Raw genomic sequence first — 15,122 nt, 5'->3', positions numbered from 1 at the left:
AGGCAATGGGCAAGTTAGACTTGACTGCAAGATGATTGAGTGTAGGATGAAAGAGATCTGTGTGCAGTTGACTGAAGCCTTCGTGAGGCCTCCTCATCTCCTTATAAAGTGTAGCAGTAGACCTTGTACAAAGGGTTTGCAACCAACGTGCACCAGACTTCAATGAAGGATTGGGTTATTATTCCATGAGGTGTGAGAGGATAGAATGGCCCTTTGTACAGGAACGTGCTGAGCACCGAGAGGCTATCCATGTGAAGCAGCAGCAGCTTTAACAGGGCTCTGCAGGGTCCATGAAGGAAGGATGTTTACCTTGGCAGGGATGTCCAGAATGACGGATTGCACTAATACTAAGGCCGTCCAGGTTTGAGAATTGTAGGAGTCTCTGCCATTAGAGGGCCCAGAGTGATTGCTACTCAACAACCCATAGTGCAGGTGAGGCACTCTCAATGAGTGGACTCCAAATAACCTCAAAACTTTTTGGCTTGATAAAGATGTCAAGGGATATGGGGGCAGTCGGGGCAAGAATACGATTTCCTGATCAGTCTTCATACAGAAGCAATCTCAAGGGGCCAAATGGTCTTCTCATGCTGCTCTTGCCTGTGGATCCATTAGCTGGTTCTGCCTGAAAAAGCTCGCTGCTGGGAGCAGGTGTGAGGGTAACATTGTACATCCCTGCCGAGGTAAGATTGAAATTGCTTCCAAGTTGCCATGCATACGGACTTTGTGAGGGCGTGGGTAAAATCTCATTTCTACTTACATGTACCTGAAGTTACGGGAGAATGGATTGCTTTGAAGGTTCTACTGTGTGCATTTGGCACCAGGCCCCTCTGTATCAGCACAGTTTGGCAAAGGATCAAACTGCCAGCAGGGCAGATGTTGAGTCATGCAATTTAATTCAGCTATCATAAATCAAGATACATTAGAACAAGGTATAATATCTGTTACTAAAAAATAGCTGGGGCCTGCCAACCAGCAGAGGATAGAAAACCAAATAGTAAAGGAAATATCTTAGTGGTTTATTCTGCCTGGAATCTATGAGATTGTCATGGGCCTCTTGCACCCGTGGGATGGCCTCTGCATGTGCCTCAGTGACGTTCTCGCCCTCGTCATCACCACCTTCACCGTCATCATCGTTGGAGGAGACATCTTGATCCTTCATGTCCCCTTTAGCTAGGATGTCATCCTTTGTAGCGCGAGGTTGTGTAGGGTGCAGCAGACAACAATGATCCAGGACATACACTGTTGTGAGTTTTGGAAAGCCACGCCTGAACAGTCCAAACATCTGAACATCATCTTTAGGATGCTAAATCGTTGACCTGTGAAGGCATGTGCAGCATTGTACCCCTCATCAATGACAATTTGCGGACAGTGAAACAAGCATCATCAGCCAGGTTTCTGGGCATTATCCCTTGTTCCCAAGTAGCCAGCCCTGCAATTGCCGAGGTGCTTCACAAAGTTGTGGCACTTGAGAGTAGGTCAGAATTAAGGCATCTTGAGAGCTCGCCAGGAACAGAGCACAAAACATACAGCATTTGTCTCCTATCATGTTAAAACCCTAGCTGATGTTACTAATGGACAAGTCAGATCCCAGAGTAGAACCTGGCTTGATAGATCCTAACTTTTCTTTTGTTTAGAATGTGGAGGGCGATTACAGAACAGAGTCACAGGAGTTTATTGATGAACTTTTAACAAAAGAATAAAACTTTTATTAAATATGAAAGGATGAACTATATTACACCACTACTTTACCCCAACTAAAACTTTACAGATATACACAAATTCATAAAGATAATAAGATACAAAATCGATTTTTTAGTTTAATGTTCACTGTAAGTATACAGTCTATGTAAACTAATACATGGACTGTGCTTGGGCACACCATTCTCCAAAACCAAGTTTCTGTGGACTTCTCAACAATCTCCCCGCAGCCAGGTGCTTGTTACACCATGAGCTAACCGGTCGCACTGTAATTCTGTCTTTCTCACGAGAGTTTCCAATCTCCACGCTCAAAGAACTTGCCTTGGAATTCGCTCCCAAATGACGCATTCACTTGACGTCTCCAATAAGGATCCACCACCAGGATTTCAAGCTCTCCTTCTGATGTTCCTTCCCCTGGTCTCTTTGTGCATTGAAGCTTCACCTTCAACATGCACTCTCTGATATTCAGTCGTGCTTAGCAGAACACCACTGCTCCAAAAGCCTGAAGTTAGGAGTCACCAACCTTTAGCTCTCTCCTAAGACCTTCTGGCTATTCAAGCCCACTTTGCTTTAAGTCTTCTCCCTGCAACTCTGACTCTTTAATTTGGAGTCTTTTCCTCTGCCGCTTACTTTTAACTTCACCGGACAGGACCCGTTTCCGATTCCTGTCCTTGTTCCTTGATTTGGACCTCTTTCTGTCCTGCTCCTTGGTTTTGGGACCTTTTTTGTCCTTTGGGACCTGCTCCCTGCAATTCCCATCCTGCTTCTTCTGACACTTATTTCCGAATGGCATTCTCTTCTAAGACACCTCATCATAATTTTGTGCTGTTTCGCTTTCTTCCCTGTTTTCCCTTCTGTGGAGATATGCAGGTAGAGTTTCCAACTGAAGATATAAAAAAACAAACTATACATGCGCGCAGGGCTGTTTACCGGCCTGAAAACAAATATGCACGAACTGTGTATGTGTGGCCATTCCAGGGCCGACATACACACAGAGACTGCCTAGGCCCGTTGGGAATTGTAGCCCTCAAACTCCAAGACTGATCTCTGTTTTAAAAGGTTTTCTTCCTTTTTTTCTTTAGGGTTCGTAACACCATCCACTCAAAAGAAAGAAGGCTTTACGACAGTGAAGGTTTCTTTACAAGAACTTAAGCTATGTGTTGGAAGTTCACGATGTTATTACATTCTATGCAAATAAACTTATTGCCTCGATTCATAACTACATGGCATAATGCACAATTGCAAAGATTCAACCAAAACAAAAGCCAACATTTGTAACAAGTCAGACTAGCAGAATTTACACATCATAGCATTATCATAACTCAACCGTTGTGTTTCTTTCTTCTCTTTTTCCCAGTCTTTAACTCAACAAAGAATGTGCATTTAAGTCTGCAATCCAATTGTCCTTTTCCTTTGCTATAGGTGTAATTCTATCCTTGAGTTCATTTTCTGAACTTGTAGTAAATTCTCATTTCGAGATAATAGGGTCAGAATGGCATCTGGTCAAAATCTTTTTTAGCTGCCTCAAGGATGTTATTGAAATGATTTTTTATGTTCACACAAAAGGGTTTAATACTCCTGCTTGGTTTGATCTTTGAATATTTTACAGTTTTGTCATTTCTCCTAATCCTACTTCAAATTCTCTTTGAGCATTGTCAATCACTTCTTCCTTCTGGAGTTTTATTGTTTGTTCTAATACTTCAACTCTTTTACATAGTTGATGAACTATATAATTCCACTCCTCTGCAGGTTTCAAATGGTCTTTTGCAAACTGTTCACTTGCATGGATTCCAGCTGCTGCCTCTTGTGTGGTGTGTTAGCACTGGCAAGCACCTGTAAATCAATGTCTCCGGTCATTGACCCTTCCAGATCATTTTTGCAGTTTCAGTTCTTTTCATTGGTAATTATTACTTTCCAATTCTGCTGGCACTTCAGTTGCATCAGTAATGTTATTTGGATCAATTCTTTGCTCAACTGGGTCACAATTCAGCAAGGAGCTGTTACTCATAGGAACAACTTTGGAACTGTGACACTCCATACCACACTTCTCTTTTTCTCATTATTGTATCGAGATTCAAGAAACGCATTGTTCTTGTCATGACAAAATTCTAATGCTTCGCTAATTTTGGTTTTTAATTCTGCATTCAACCATCTGTCCTGATTCACCAGAAATTCCTTTTCCTATTTAAGGCATTTTCCGCGATACTTCATGGAGACTTCTGATGCTTGAGGTTCATCAAGTTTTATCTGAAGATCGACCATCATCAAATTTGCTTCTACAAGTTCATCACTTAGGCATTTCAAGTTCTCAGTCAAATGTTCTACTTTCTGTGACTGATGCTCAAATGTTTTCTCTAATTCTCGTTATTTTTCATTAGCAAACTCCTCTTTTGTGTGCGAAAGTTGGTTCTCACATTGATCATGTTTTCCTTCAATTGCTTGTTATCAGCAATAAGCACCTCATTTATTTGCTACAGTAGTTTTCATGTGTTGATTAAGATCAGCATGATCAAACGGTTGTTGCAATATAGTCATCACAACATTACTGTCTCCATTAGCCAAATCATTACCCAGAATTAAATCTATCCCTTCCATAGGTGGCTGAGGAATAATTCCTACTGTAACAATTCTGTTTACAAAAACTCTTTCTAAATTTACTTTACACAAAGAAACAGATTCATAAATTCCATTAATACCCCTTATTAATACTTTTACTTTCATACGACTTATGTTCCAGGTAGTTTTATCATTAGTCACCATCAAGGACTGATCTGTCCCAGTATCACTCAAAAATTTTAATATGTTTACTTATTTTGTTGGAGGAGTAAGGGAACACTTCTCTCTTTGAGACAAAATGTCCGGAACCTCCAGCTTTTTAGCAGTAATCAAAGAAGAGTTCTATGGACTATCCTGAGCCATATACCCCTTTCCAGTAGGTTCTGAGGGAACACATTTCATCCGTACCACTGCTACAGCTTTAGTAACTAATTCCTTTTCTGGGACAACCTTTCTTGAGGATTCCCCACCAGTGGTCTCCACCACTGCAATAGGTCTCCCATTTAATTTCCAGCAATTAACTTTAACATATCCAAGTTTATTACAATAGAAGCATACTATTTTCTTTACATCACTCTTAGGTTCTAGCCTATCTTCTCTATTATTTTGACATCCTTCTGTTTGCCCTCTAGAACTATTATCTTTCCCATCATCAGATTTTCTGTTCTTCCAATTTTCCTGTTGATTCTCAAATGATCTTGGTATCAGCCAAAACTGCCACTTCTCGTACCTTTGAGACTTGACCTTCATCTAAATAAGTTTTAATGGTTACTGGAATACTATTTTGGAATTCTTCCATAATCATGAACGCCCTCGTGTTCTCAAAAGTTTTCCCTAGCTTCAGTGATCAAACCAATGATCCCATAGCATTTCTTTTTCCCTTGCAAATTCTGCAAATGTCTGATAGGTTTCTTTCTTGTGGTCCTAAACTTTAATTGATGAGCTTCAGGGACAAGCTCATAAGCATTGGTTATTGCCCTTTTAACCACTTCATTGTCTGCAGATGGTTCCTCTGACAAACTAATGTACACATTGGTAGCTGTGACTGACAGGACATTAAAGCCCAAACCATCTTTTGGCCACTTCAGCTTCACGGCTATCTTTTCAAATAAGGTGAAATATCTTTCTATTCCATCCTCTGAATATTTAGGCAATAAGTGAAGAATTTTAGTTAAATCTATTTCCTCAGGGGAATCAGAATAATCCTGTGAATCACTGTCTCCTCTTTCTTTATTCCAAGCTTATCTCTAGCAAATGCATACTGTCTGAGCTCTTTCTCTGAAACTCAAGCTCAAGCTTTTGCATTTCCATTTCCATTTCTTGCAATCCTTCTTTTCCTTTTTCCCTTTCCAATTCGAGATTTTCATTTCCATTTCTTTTACCCTTTCTCCCCCTCACATCATCTCTAAACCTCCTGCCCCTTACCTTAAATCTATGCCCCCTGGTTATTGATGCCTCCACCAAGGGGAGAAGTTCCTTCCTATCTACCCTATCTATGCCCCTCATAATTTTATACACCTCAATTATGTTCCCCCTCAATCTCCCCTGCCCCAGAGAAAATAACCCCAGTCTATCCAATCTCTCCTCATAACTAAAACTCTCCAGCCCAGCCAACATCCTGGTAAATCTCCTCTGCACGCTCTCTAGTGCAATCACATCCTTGGACTCAGGAGTTTGCTGGCATCCAACTTGGAGGCATTCACCTCTTTCCCTGCCTCATCCCTCCCTTTGACAGCAGCAAATGGCAAATGACATAGAATGAATAGCAGCTCCAGACCTTGCTGGGATCTTGATGTTATGAGACCATGATTCAGAGAGCAAACCTGCTGCCATGTGGGCTTCACCATAGAGCAGAAAATGTAACTGAGCATGGTTCTCATGCAGTTGCCTCACGATCATTAGGGCGTCCCTTTATTCAGCCAGTTGTACTCACCTTGAACTCCACCCATCCGAAAAGACCCTCCTCCCATTTCGAGGATTCACAAGTATGGAGCAACTGTGTTGTGAGGAAGAGCCTTGAAAAAAATGGTGCATGTGACCTCCCAGACACGCTCCACCACCTTCAACCATCCCCCTATCACCCACCATCTTTCCCTCCCCATCACCCTTGACCTACACAATGTAACCATTCCTATCCCTTCTGTTACCCATGAACCTCCGCACCCACCTCCCGTTAGCCTTCCACCATAACTATCACCCTCCACATACCTTCTCTCCCACCTGAGCCTACAACTGCTAATGCCCCCATCCCCACCCTGACCCCTCCCATTATCGAGCCACCTGTTTTGTCTGTTTCAGTGACACTGCTCCATGAGACCTTCAGCTACCGACTAATACCCTGGTCATGCTACCCTACTGCATCTCACTCCCCCACTCACTGTGACTGTTCCTCTGCTGCCTAAAACCCTCAGTTCAACCCTAGGATCCTACCGTAGACCATCATCCCTGCCAAGAAACCCTGTCCCCCACCCAACCACAGGACCCCCAGACCCAACAAGCGAGGTCTTTCCCTCTATCCCATGTCCCTGCACCCTTGCATTTCCTCATTGTCTCCCTCCCTGGCCCAGACGGCCTGGCTTCCTCCTGCAAAGAGCCTGGCTTCTTTCCCCGGACACCCTCCCACCCCTGCCCCCCCTTAGCCTGTCTGTCATGCCCAGCCTCCATTCTGCCTTTCCACCCTTAGCCCACCACCTGTGTTGGCCTCCACTCCAACCTTCCCTTGCCTCTCATGTCCAGCTTCCGCTCACCCTTTCCCTGCCTCCCATTCCAACCTCTGCTCCATCCTTCCACCCTTAGCCTGCTTCCCATGTTTAACCTTCATGCAACTCGGCCTACCAGCACTCGATTTCAGTCAAGAGGCTGACATTTGTGAGTGGTTCCCAAGAAGGCCAAAGCAGCAATTACTCACTTCATAGTCATGGAAGAAGTCAACCACGCCAGCTACATGCTACTTATATGCTGTCATAAACGTGAACACTCTAGTTTCTAACTGGCAGAGAACTTAATTCTGGCGAGTTGGCCTTTTAATGAGTTTGCTAATACATGCAAAACGGCTTCCCGACATTGTTCGTCGGGAAGTTCGACCCACCTTTATAGTCCTTAGAACATAATTGCAAATGTTCATCTCACAGTCAGAAAACTGATTTTTGGACTCATTCGAGTTAAGTTCCCCTGCCTGCCAAGCTTCCCACTATTGGCAGGCTTGGAAGACTCCACCCGCGGTTTGCTTTTGTTTCCTAGAAACTGGGGGCGGAGGAAGGTGTCAGCTTACTTTCCTTTTTCAATTTGGGTTTGTCTCAAAAATACAAGGCTTGAAACCATGGATTTCTTCACAAACCATCTTTTCTTAGATGGGCATTCTTCAAGTGTCATAGGTTCCCCACCACCAGCCATCCCCTTGGATTCTGCTTGGTTTGGTTCAGAACTTTAGGGAAGTTTTGCTTGAGTTTAGCTTCAGATCAAATGTAAACTGGTGCTTTTGCATGTTATGGTGCTTTTACAGGAGATCTTGTCTCCGCGGGTAGCTACCCTGTCTCTGAATCAGAAGCTCTGGGTTCAGGACCCATTCCAGGACTTGTTGGCCACGGAAGGACTGTTCATGACATGGCCAGGCAGGTTGATAATCTGTTAATCCTTCCAACATGTCCATGGCAGGCAGTAAGAGTAGGAGAGATTCCTGGTCAGCCATTACTGACAATGTGCCTTGCCAGTGCATCAGTATACACAGGACTAGTTGTAAAAAGCGTGAGAAGGGCTACAGCCTATGCTGGATGAACACAGAAGAAGAAGAAGAAATGCTGTTACAAGATGGGTGTAGGAGGTTTGGAATGTTACAGCGAGGTGCCATCTCACATTTGCAAATTTCAGAGTGTTTGGTTTATGGCTTCCCTGAGTCAACCAAATGTGACCAAATTCCTACAGCTTCTGAAGGGTGCCTATAGGTCAAAAAATGAAGATGAACCACACAGAATCTGTCTTCTCCTTCATTAATTCAGCTTTTGTTTAAATTTAGGAATTGTCAACACCCCAAGGGGAAAATTGCCAATAATAAATACTGTTTGTTTAGGAAAATGTAGTTTCTTTATTGGTAATTTTTCTTCAACTTTTTTTGTACACAGAAAATGATGAATATAAGCCTCCAGTTTGGAAATCTTACCGTAAGTACCAGTTTATTTTAACTAAAATTCCAATTGGAAGATTTAATGTGGACATGCATTGTTTGCAAAAGCAAGTTTCCCTAAACAGTCTCTTCAGTATTCTGACATCCTTTCCCAATTCCTTAGAGTCAAATAGCTGAATTTTCAGGTTGTAAGGTAGCTCTTAAACCAGTTATGCTTTTGATATCTATGCAGCTATGTTTTAGGCAGAATATAGCTCTGGTTGCTGTCCTGTGCTTTTGTACTAAAGCAAAGAGAAATGTGATAAATTGAGGTTTCTTACTGAAGTACTGTATTATAGAAAATTCTATCAATTTCTTGGTGAATGAAGTGTCTTACAGTACTTTCAATAATTGTGTATAGATTATCTGAAGACTTCTGAAATCTTAAAGTCTTGGTAGCTCAATAGCTGTAGTGGTACAACACTCGACTTCCAACCAGAAGGTCACGAGTTCAAGTCACAGAGCTGCCTCTTACTGGAACTCACTTGCCTCAGTTGGGTGAGTTCTATGATTTATCAGCTGGGTCTTAAGTGAAGTGCCACAAATGAACAAAGTGTACAAATATTTGGAGGAAGAGTGTAACAATGTTACTACCCCAGCTTGAATCATACCCTTTTCATACTTTCCTGATCATGGAAGAACATCAACTATTGAGCCAGTCTAAGCCCACTTTCATATTTGCTTAAAGAGGGGTGCATGATAATAAACTGAGTTCATGTGCTGGATAAAGTCTATGTGTTGAGGGAGAAGAATTAAATGTTCCACATAGTTAAGTACTAATTCCAAGGTAGAGGACTGACACAGTGCAATGCAGGTTTGATCTGATCTGTACCTTGAGGTGAATTGAAGTAAAGAATCACAGAATTGTTACAGCACAGAAGGAGGCCATTCTGCCCATCTTGCTTTTCGAATGAGCAATTCACACAGTTCCATGCCCCCACCTTTTCCCCGTAGCCATGCACATTCTACCTTTTTCAGATAATAATCCAATTCCCTCAAGTGCCTCGATTGAACCTACCTACATCACTCACTCAGGCTGTGCATTCCAGATCTTAACCACTTGTAAAAAAACGTTTTTCCTCATGTAGCTATTGCTTCTTTTGCCGGTTACCTTAAATCTGTACCCCCTTGTAAATTTGTGCCCTCTTGACCTCAATCCTTCCACCAATGGGAACAGTTTTTCCCGATCTGCTCTGTTCAGACTGCTCATGATTTTGAATACCTCTATCAAATCTCCTCAACCTTAATACAAAGTAAAATACTATGGATGCTGATCTGCTGCTGTGGGGGGAAGCCAAGATATTTGATGATATTAGAGAGAACCAATGAGAAAGGGAGATGCAATTGAAAGAGGAGCTATTCCTACAATAACTCCAAAAAAAACTGAAATGTAAGCAATCCTCTCCTTTGCATATCTTCAGAACAGAAAATTTGTTCAAAGGGAAAAAAACCTACTAAATGTATTAATAAGATGAGAATTCAGATTTGAAGACTTTCTGAATCACAAAGCTCAGTCAATTCCTTTTGAGCATTCCAAATCATTTTTGCACCTAACTTATTGACTTGGGGTTAAAATTGGAGTGTATCTACTAATTCTAGCAGTGTGTCCACATGATTTCTTATTAATGTAATAAAAAGGTATTTTCATTATTGTCTAAAAGTATTGGTTTTAAGTTTCTTTTATTATTGTTATTCCTTTTGTAGAAACTGTGTAATGCTAACAAGACTCTGGCCTTGAAACCCCACTTACTATCCCTAAATGTGGTTCTAGGAAATGCACTGTACTGGCCATGGTGCCTCTTTAATGTCATAGCTTCCTTCTCTAAAGGTAATAGCTGTTGTTACATAGATAGTTCTAAAGTGAAGAACAGAATGTTTTTTTCCCAGGGATGCAAGTTTGAGTGTGGTCTACAATTGGCTGATTCATGAGCTAACAAAATATTACAAGTTGAGAAGATACTAAGAACAGAGAAGTGTCCTCTTAGCTATTTTGAAAGTATTGGTGTGAAATGTTTGAAGGCTGTGAAGCATAATTGTTGTTCAATGGGTGGAATTGTTTTGTAAACAATTTTAAATCTAAATAGATAGTGTAAATCTTTATCATCTCAGCTATGTCAGTCAGTGGAACTCCCTATAACAGTATTCTTGTTTTCCACTTCACACTACCTTTTGGATGCCAGTGGAGATCTGGTGTGCACTAGATTCTGAATTTTCCATTTGGTTGAAACTGGCTCAATTAGCAGTTGAAATGGGTTCAATTAGCATTTTAAATGAACTAAAGCAAGAACAATAACATAAAAGCAAAAAACTGCGGATGCTGGAAATCCAGAGCAAAAACAAAAATACCTGGAAAAACTCAGCAGGTCTGGCAGCATCTGTGGAGAGGAGCATTGTTAACGTTTCGAGTCCGAATGACCCTTCAACAGAACTAAGTAAAAATAGGTGAAATATAAGTTGGTTGGGGGTGGGAGGGGGGGCTGGATAGAGGGCCAGTGATAGGTGGAGCTAACCAAAAGATGTCACAGACAAAAGGACAAAGAGGTGTTGAAGGTGGTGATATTATCTAAAGGAATGTGCTAATTAAGGGTAGAAAGCAGGATGAGCTATTTGGGCTATCTGTACCTTGCTCGTCCTGCTTTCTATCCTTAATTAGCACATTCCTTTAGATAATATCACCACCTTCAACACCTCTTTTTGTCCTTTAGTCTGTGACATCTTTTGGTTATCTCCACCTATCACTGGCCCTCTATCGAGCTCTTCTTGTCCCACCCCGCCCGCCCGTGCCGTGCCCCCCCCCCCACTTAAACCAACTTATATTTTACCTGTTTTCTATTTTTATTTATTTCTGTTGAAGGGTCATTCGGACTCAAAACATTAACTGCGCTCCTCTCCACAGATGCTGCCAGACCTGCTGAGTTTTTCCAAGAACAATAACATCCTGTTGAGAAAGCTGAGATTGTGAGCATGTGTGAGATTGTTAGCACAATGCCTAAAAAATGACCAGAACAAATCCACTTCCTAACCACTTCAAAGGACTATAGGCTGGGGCTTAAGTGCACTTCACCTTGTGGAGCAATCTTAAAATACAAATATCACTGCTGTAAGAGGAGTTAGATTTTTACAAGTATAAGCCAGGTAAATGAGAACTGTTGACTTCCGCTGCAATCTATTTAAACATTATTTTGCTTTTTGAAATTTGTCAATCTATAAGGTTTTCTTGTTTAGTTTAATATTTTATTTTATCCTTCTTTTCTAAAGAACTATTAACCATTATTAATTCTGTACATCAGTTGTGTTGTTAATTATAATTGAACTTTGGTTCTTCACTTCCCAGTGTATCAGTTACAGCAGGAAGCTCCTAATCCAAGGAGGATTACGTGCACATGTGAGGTTGGTTTCATATTGACCCTGTATCTTTGTAAATTTTTGATGGATTTACAGTCGGGTAGTTACTATCTTGTTCATTTGTTCAAAATTACTTCAAACTATTCTTCAAGTACTTCAAAGACGACAATCTTAATACACAATCGGATCGTTTTTCAGGTTTGAATTGAATTCTGATTGGATGAAGTACTCCTACATTAAATACATTTGGCCCAGCTCTCAAACCAGACCCTTGTGATTGCAGGTCCATAGATCAAATAAGCACAGAGTTCAACAAAAGTTATTAAGGTGGTAATCTCAGAGGGGCTACATGGGTAATAGGGTAGGAAAATTGACAGCAGATACTGTTCTATACAGAGAAACGTGAAGTAGGTAGTATATTTTATGAGAATATACTTTGTTTTACAATTCAATGTTAATGGTAGTATGCTCAGCAGTGAACAAACAGATGTCTAGGAGTTCGGACACATCAGTCTTTAATGGTGACCTTGCGGGTAGTAAAGGGCATTAAGAGCAAATTGAGTTCTGGGTTTTATATGTGAGAGCATTGAACATAAAACAAAAAGTAATGTTTAACTTGTACAATATATTGGTTAGGCCACCGTTGAAGTATTGTTTATAGTTCTAGATACTCCCTTTTAGGAAGATATCAGAGCTGTTAAAAGCTCTGCTCCAGGTATTTACTCAACTTGTGCATCACAGATCCTGTGTCACTTATGATCAGGAGTTTACCTTCCACTGTCTCATGTCTAGTAAAATGACAGTGGGACTGAGGAGTTACAACAGTGAAACATTTTGTTAAATGAACTAGACACTGAATTTTACCCAAGCCTCCCTTTTTGTTACTCCAATTGTCTGAAAGAGGGACTAATAAAACCAATGAGAAAAATGTGGGATCAATTGATTTGTTTGACAGACCATCAAGTGAACAGAGTGACATTTAGAGTTAATATTACTGCAATTTAGCTTAATTTAGTATTACCTCTTGGGACAAGGGAAATAATAAATATGCCCCACAGTCCCTGTTAGCACGCTAAGTATAATTTTTCTGATCAGGATTTCTTGTACTCCTAACTGACAAATCTCAATGAAGACTTTACTGGCTTTGTGTCTCCCTGAGCAGATCTATGTGAACTGTCTGTAGATTATGTGTTTCTGTCATTTTTTCTTCCTTAACTGTATATAAAGCCAGTGTATGTGCATTTTAGAGCTGCAAGTTAAATCAACTACTCTCTCTTTCTCCACTTTCCCCCTCCTCCCCAGTAGGAGCTTTTTGTAATATTTGCTTTCCAGATGTGGGTAGTAATGATAAAGTGATGTTTTTATTCACCATCTCTTGTTGCCCTGAGAAAGTGGTGCTAAATCTTTTCCTTAATCCATTTCTCTTCTGTTAATACTGCACCCAAAAAGGTGTTGGATTTTTGTCCCAGCAGCAATGAACACTGTATGCCTAAGTCAGGATGGTAAAAGGGGGAATGGTAGTGTTTGAATATGAGAGGGGACCTTGGAGGTGATCCCATGATCTTGTTGCTTTCACCCTTCTTGGCAGTAGAGATTGTAGGGCTGGGAGGTGTTGTTGACATAAGCCTGATGAGCTATTGCAGTGAAGTCTTGAGATGGTACCTTTTGCAACTACAGAGTACTATTAATGGAGGGGTGGGTATTATGACCAGTGGCAGGGACACTGATCAAGCGGATCTTCTGTCCTGAATGGTGTTGAGCATCTGGAGTGCTGTAGGTGCACCTAACCAGGACAGTGGTAAGTATTCCATCCCACTCCTGAATTGAGTGTTGTTGATTGTAGGGAGTCTTGTGAGGGACCAAGAGTTGAGTTATTTATTGCAGAAGAGCACATGAAGTTTTTGTTATAGTTCCAGTGCTCTGAAGAACATTAAAACTAATATAAGTTGTATATTTTATTAGTCACGAGGATTTATTTAAAACCCATTATGTTGCGAACATTAATTTTTGGCTTTGAGTAAGGAGTATCTTACAAAATAAATGCAATTTCTTCTGTATAGCATCCCTTTGGTTACATTATAAGCTTATAAGCATTAGAAGCTTGGTTACGTTACAAGCTTCACTTGAACCGTGCTGGAACTAGTGTCCTGGTGAACCGAATAACTAGGGCTGTAGAGAGGGCTTTAAACTAAATAGTGGGGGAGAGGGTTCTGGAGAGGGGATATGTAGGCTTACGAAGCAAAAGGACATGGCAGCCTTACAGGAAAGCTATTTAGATAATGATACCCAGAGTGTGACAGGAAGGGACAGAGTGTACAAACACAAAAAAAAGCAGTAAATAGGGTCAAAGGGGGAAAAATGGTAAAAGGGCAAAATTAATGGCACAAAATACATGAATTAATGGCACAAATAGAGGTTAATGGGTATGATCTTATAGCCATTGTGGAGACGAGGTTACAAGAAGATCAAAGCTGGGGACTAAATGTTCAAGGGTATGTGACTTTTCAAAAGGACAGGCAGGAAGGAAAGGGTGGTGGGATAGCTTTGTTAGTACGAGATGGAATAAGTGCAATAACAAGAAAGGATCTTGGATTGGAAGATGTCAAATCCATTTGGGTGGAGGTAAGAAATAACAAGCAGAAGAAGATACTGATGGGAGTAGTCGAAAGACCCCCTGACAGTAGCTATACTGTAGGACAGAGATAAAATCAGGATATAATGAGGGCATGTGAAAAAGGCAGTACATTAATCATGGGTGACTTTAATCTTCTTGTAGATTGAGAAAATCAAATTGGCAGAGATAGACATGAGCAAGAATTCATAAGAGAGTATTCAGTGCAGTTTCTTAGAACAACGTGTTGTGAATCCAACTAGGGATCAGGCTATTTTGGATCAGGTAATGTGTAATGAGGCAGGTTTAATAAATAATCTCAGAGTAAAGGATCCCCTAGGAAACAAAATATGGTAGAATTTAGTATTCAGTTTGAGAGTGAGAAACTTGGGTTGGAAGCAACATCAAGGGTGATTACAATAGAATGAGGGCAGAACTGGCTGGAGTGGACTGGGAAAGCAGTTTAGCAGAAAAGACAGTTGATGAACGATGGCAGATGTTTAAGAAAATAGTTCATGACTGTCAACAAAGATATAAGCCAGTGAGGAAGAAGGATTCAAGGAAGGGGATTAACCAAGGAAGTTAAGGGCAGTATCAAATTGAAAGAAAAAACATACAATGTGGCAAAGATTAGTGGTAAGCCAGAGGATTGGGAAAGTTTTAAAAACCAACAAAAGATGACCAAAAAAAAATATGGAAGAGGGAGGAAATAAACTTTGAGGGTAAACTAGCAAGTAATATACAAACAGACAG

At 40.9% G+C, this 15,122-nt stretch overlaps 1 protein-coding gene across 1 annotated transcript in view; it reads left to right on the top strand.

Moving 5' to 3' along the window:
* The window catches only part of LOC121285007 (N-chimaerin), a 292,291-nt gene that overhangs the window by 34,068 nt on the left and 243,101 nt on the right, over positions 1–15,122 (top strand). The window contains exons 3-4 of the mRNA XM_041201077.1: positions 8,373–8,411; positions 11,748–11,803. Of these exons, the coding sequence (XP_041057011.1) occupies positions 8,373–8,411; positions 11,748–11,803 (95 nt within the window). The remainder of the gene's footprint in view (positions 1–8,372; positions 8,412–11,747; positions 11,804–15,122) is intronic.

This window comes from Carcharodon carcharias, chromosome 12, assembly GCF_017639515.1.
Source record: "Carcharodon carcharias isolate sCarCar2 chromosome 12, sCarCar2.pri, whole genome shotgun sequence".
Classification (NCBI taxonomy): Eukaryota; Metazoa; Chordata; class Chondrichthyes; order Lamniformes; family Lamnidae; genus Carcharodon; species Carcharodon carcharias.
Note: the sequence above shows the minus strand (reverse complement) of the source record. Positions and strands in the feature narration are given on the sequence as shown.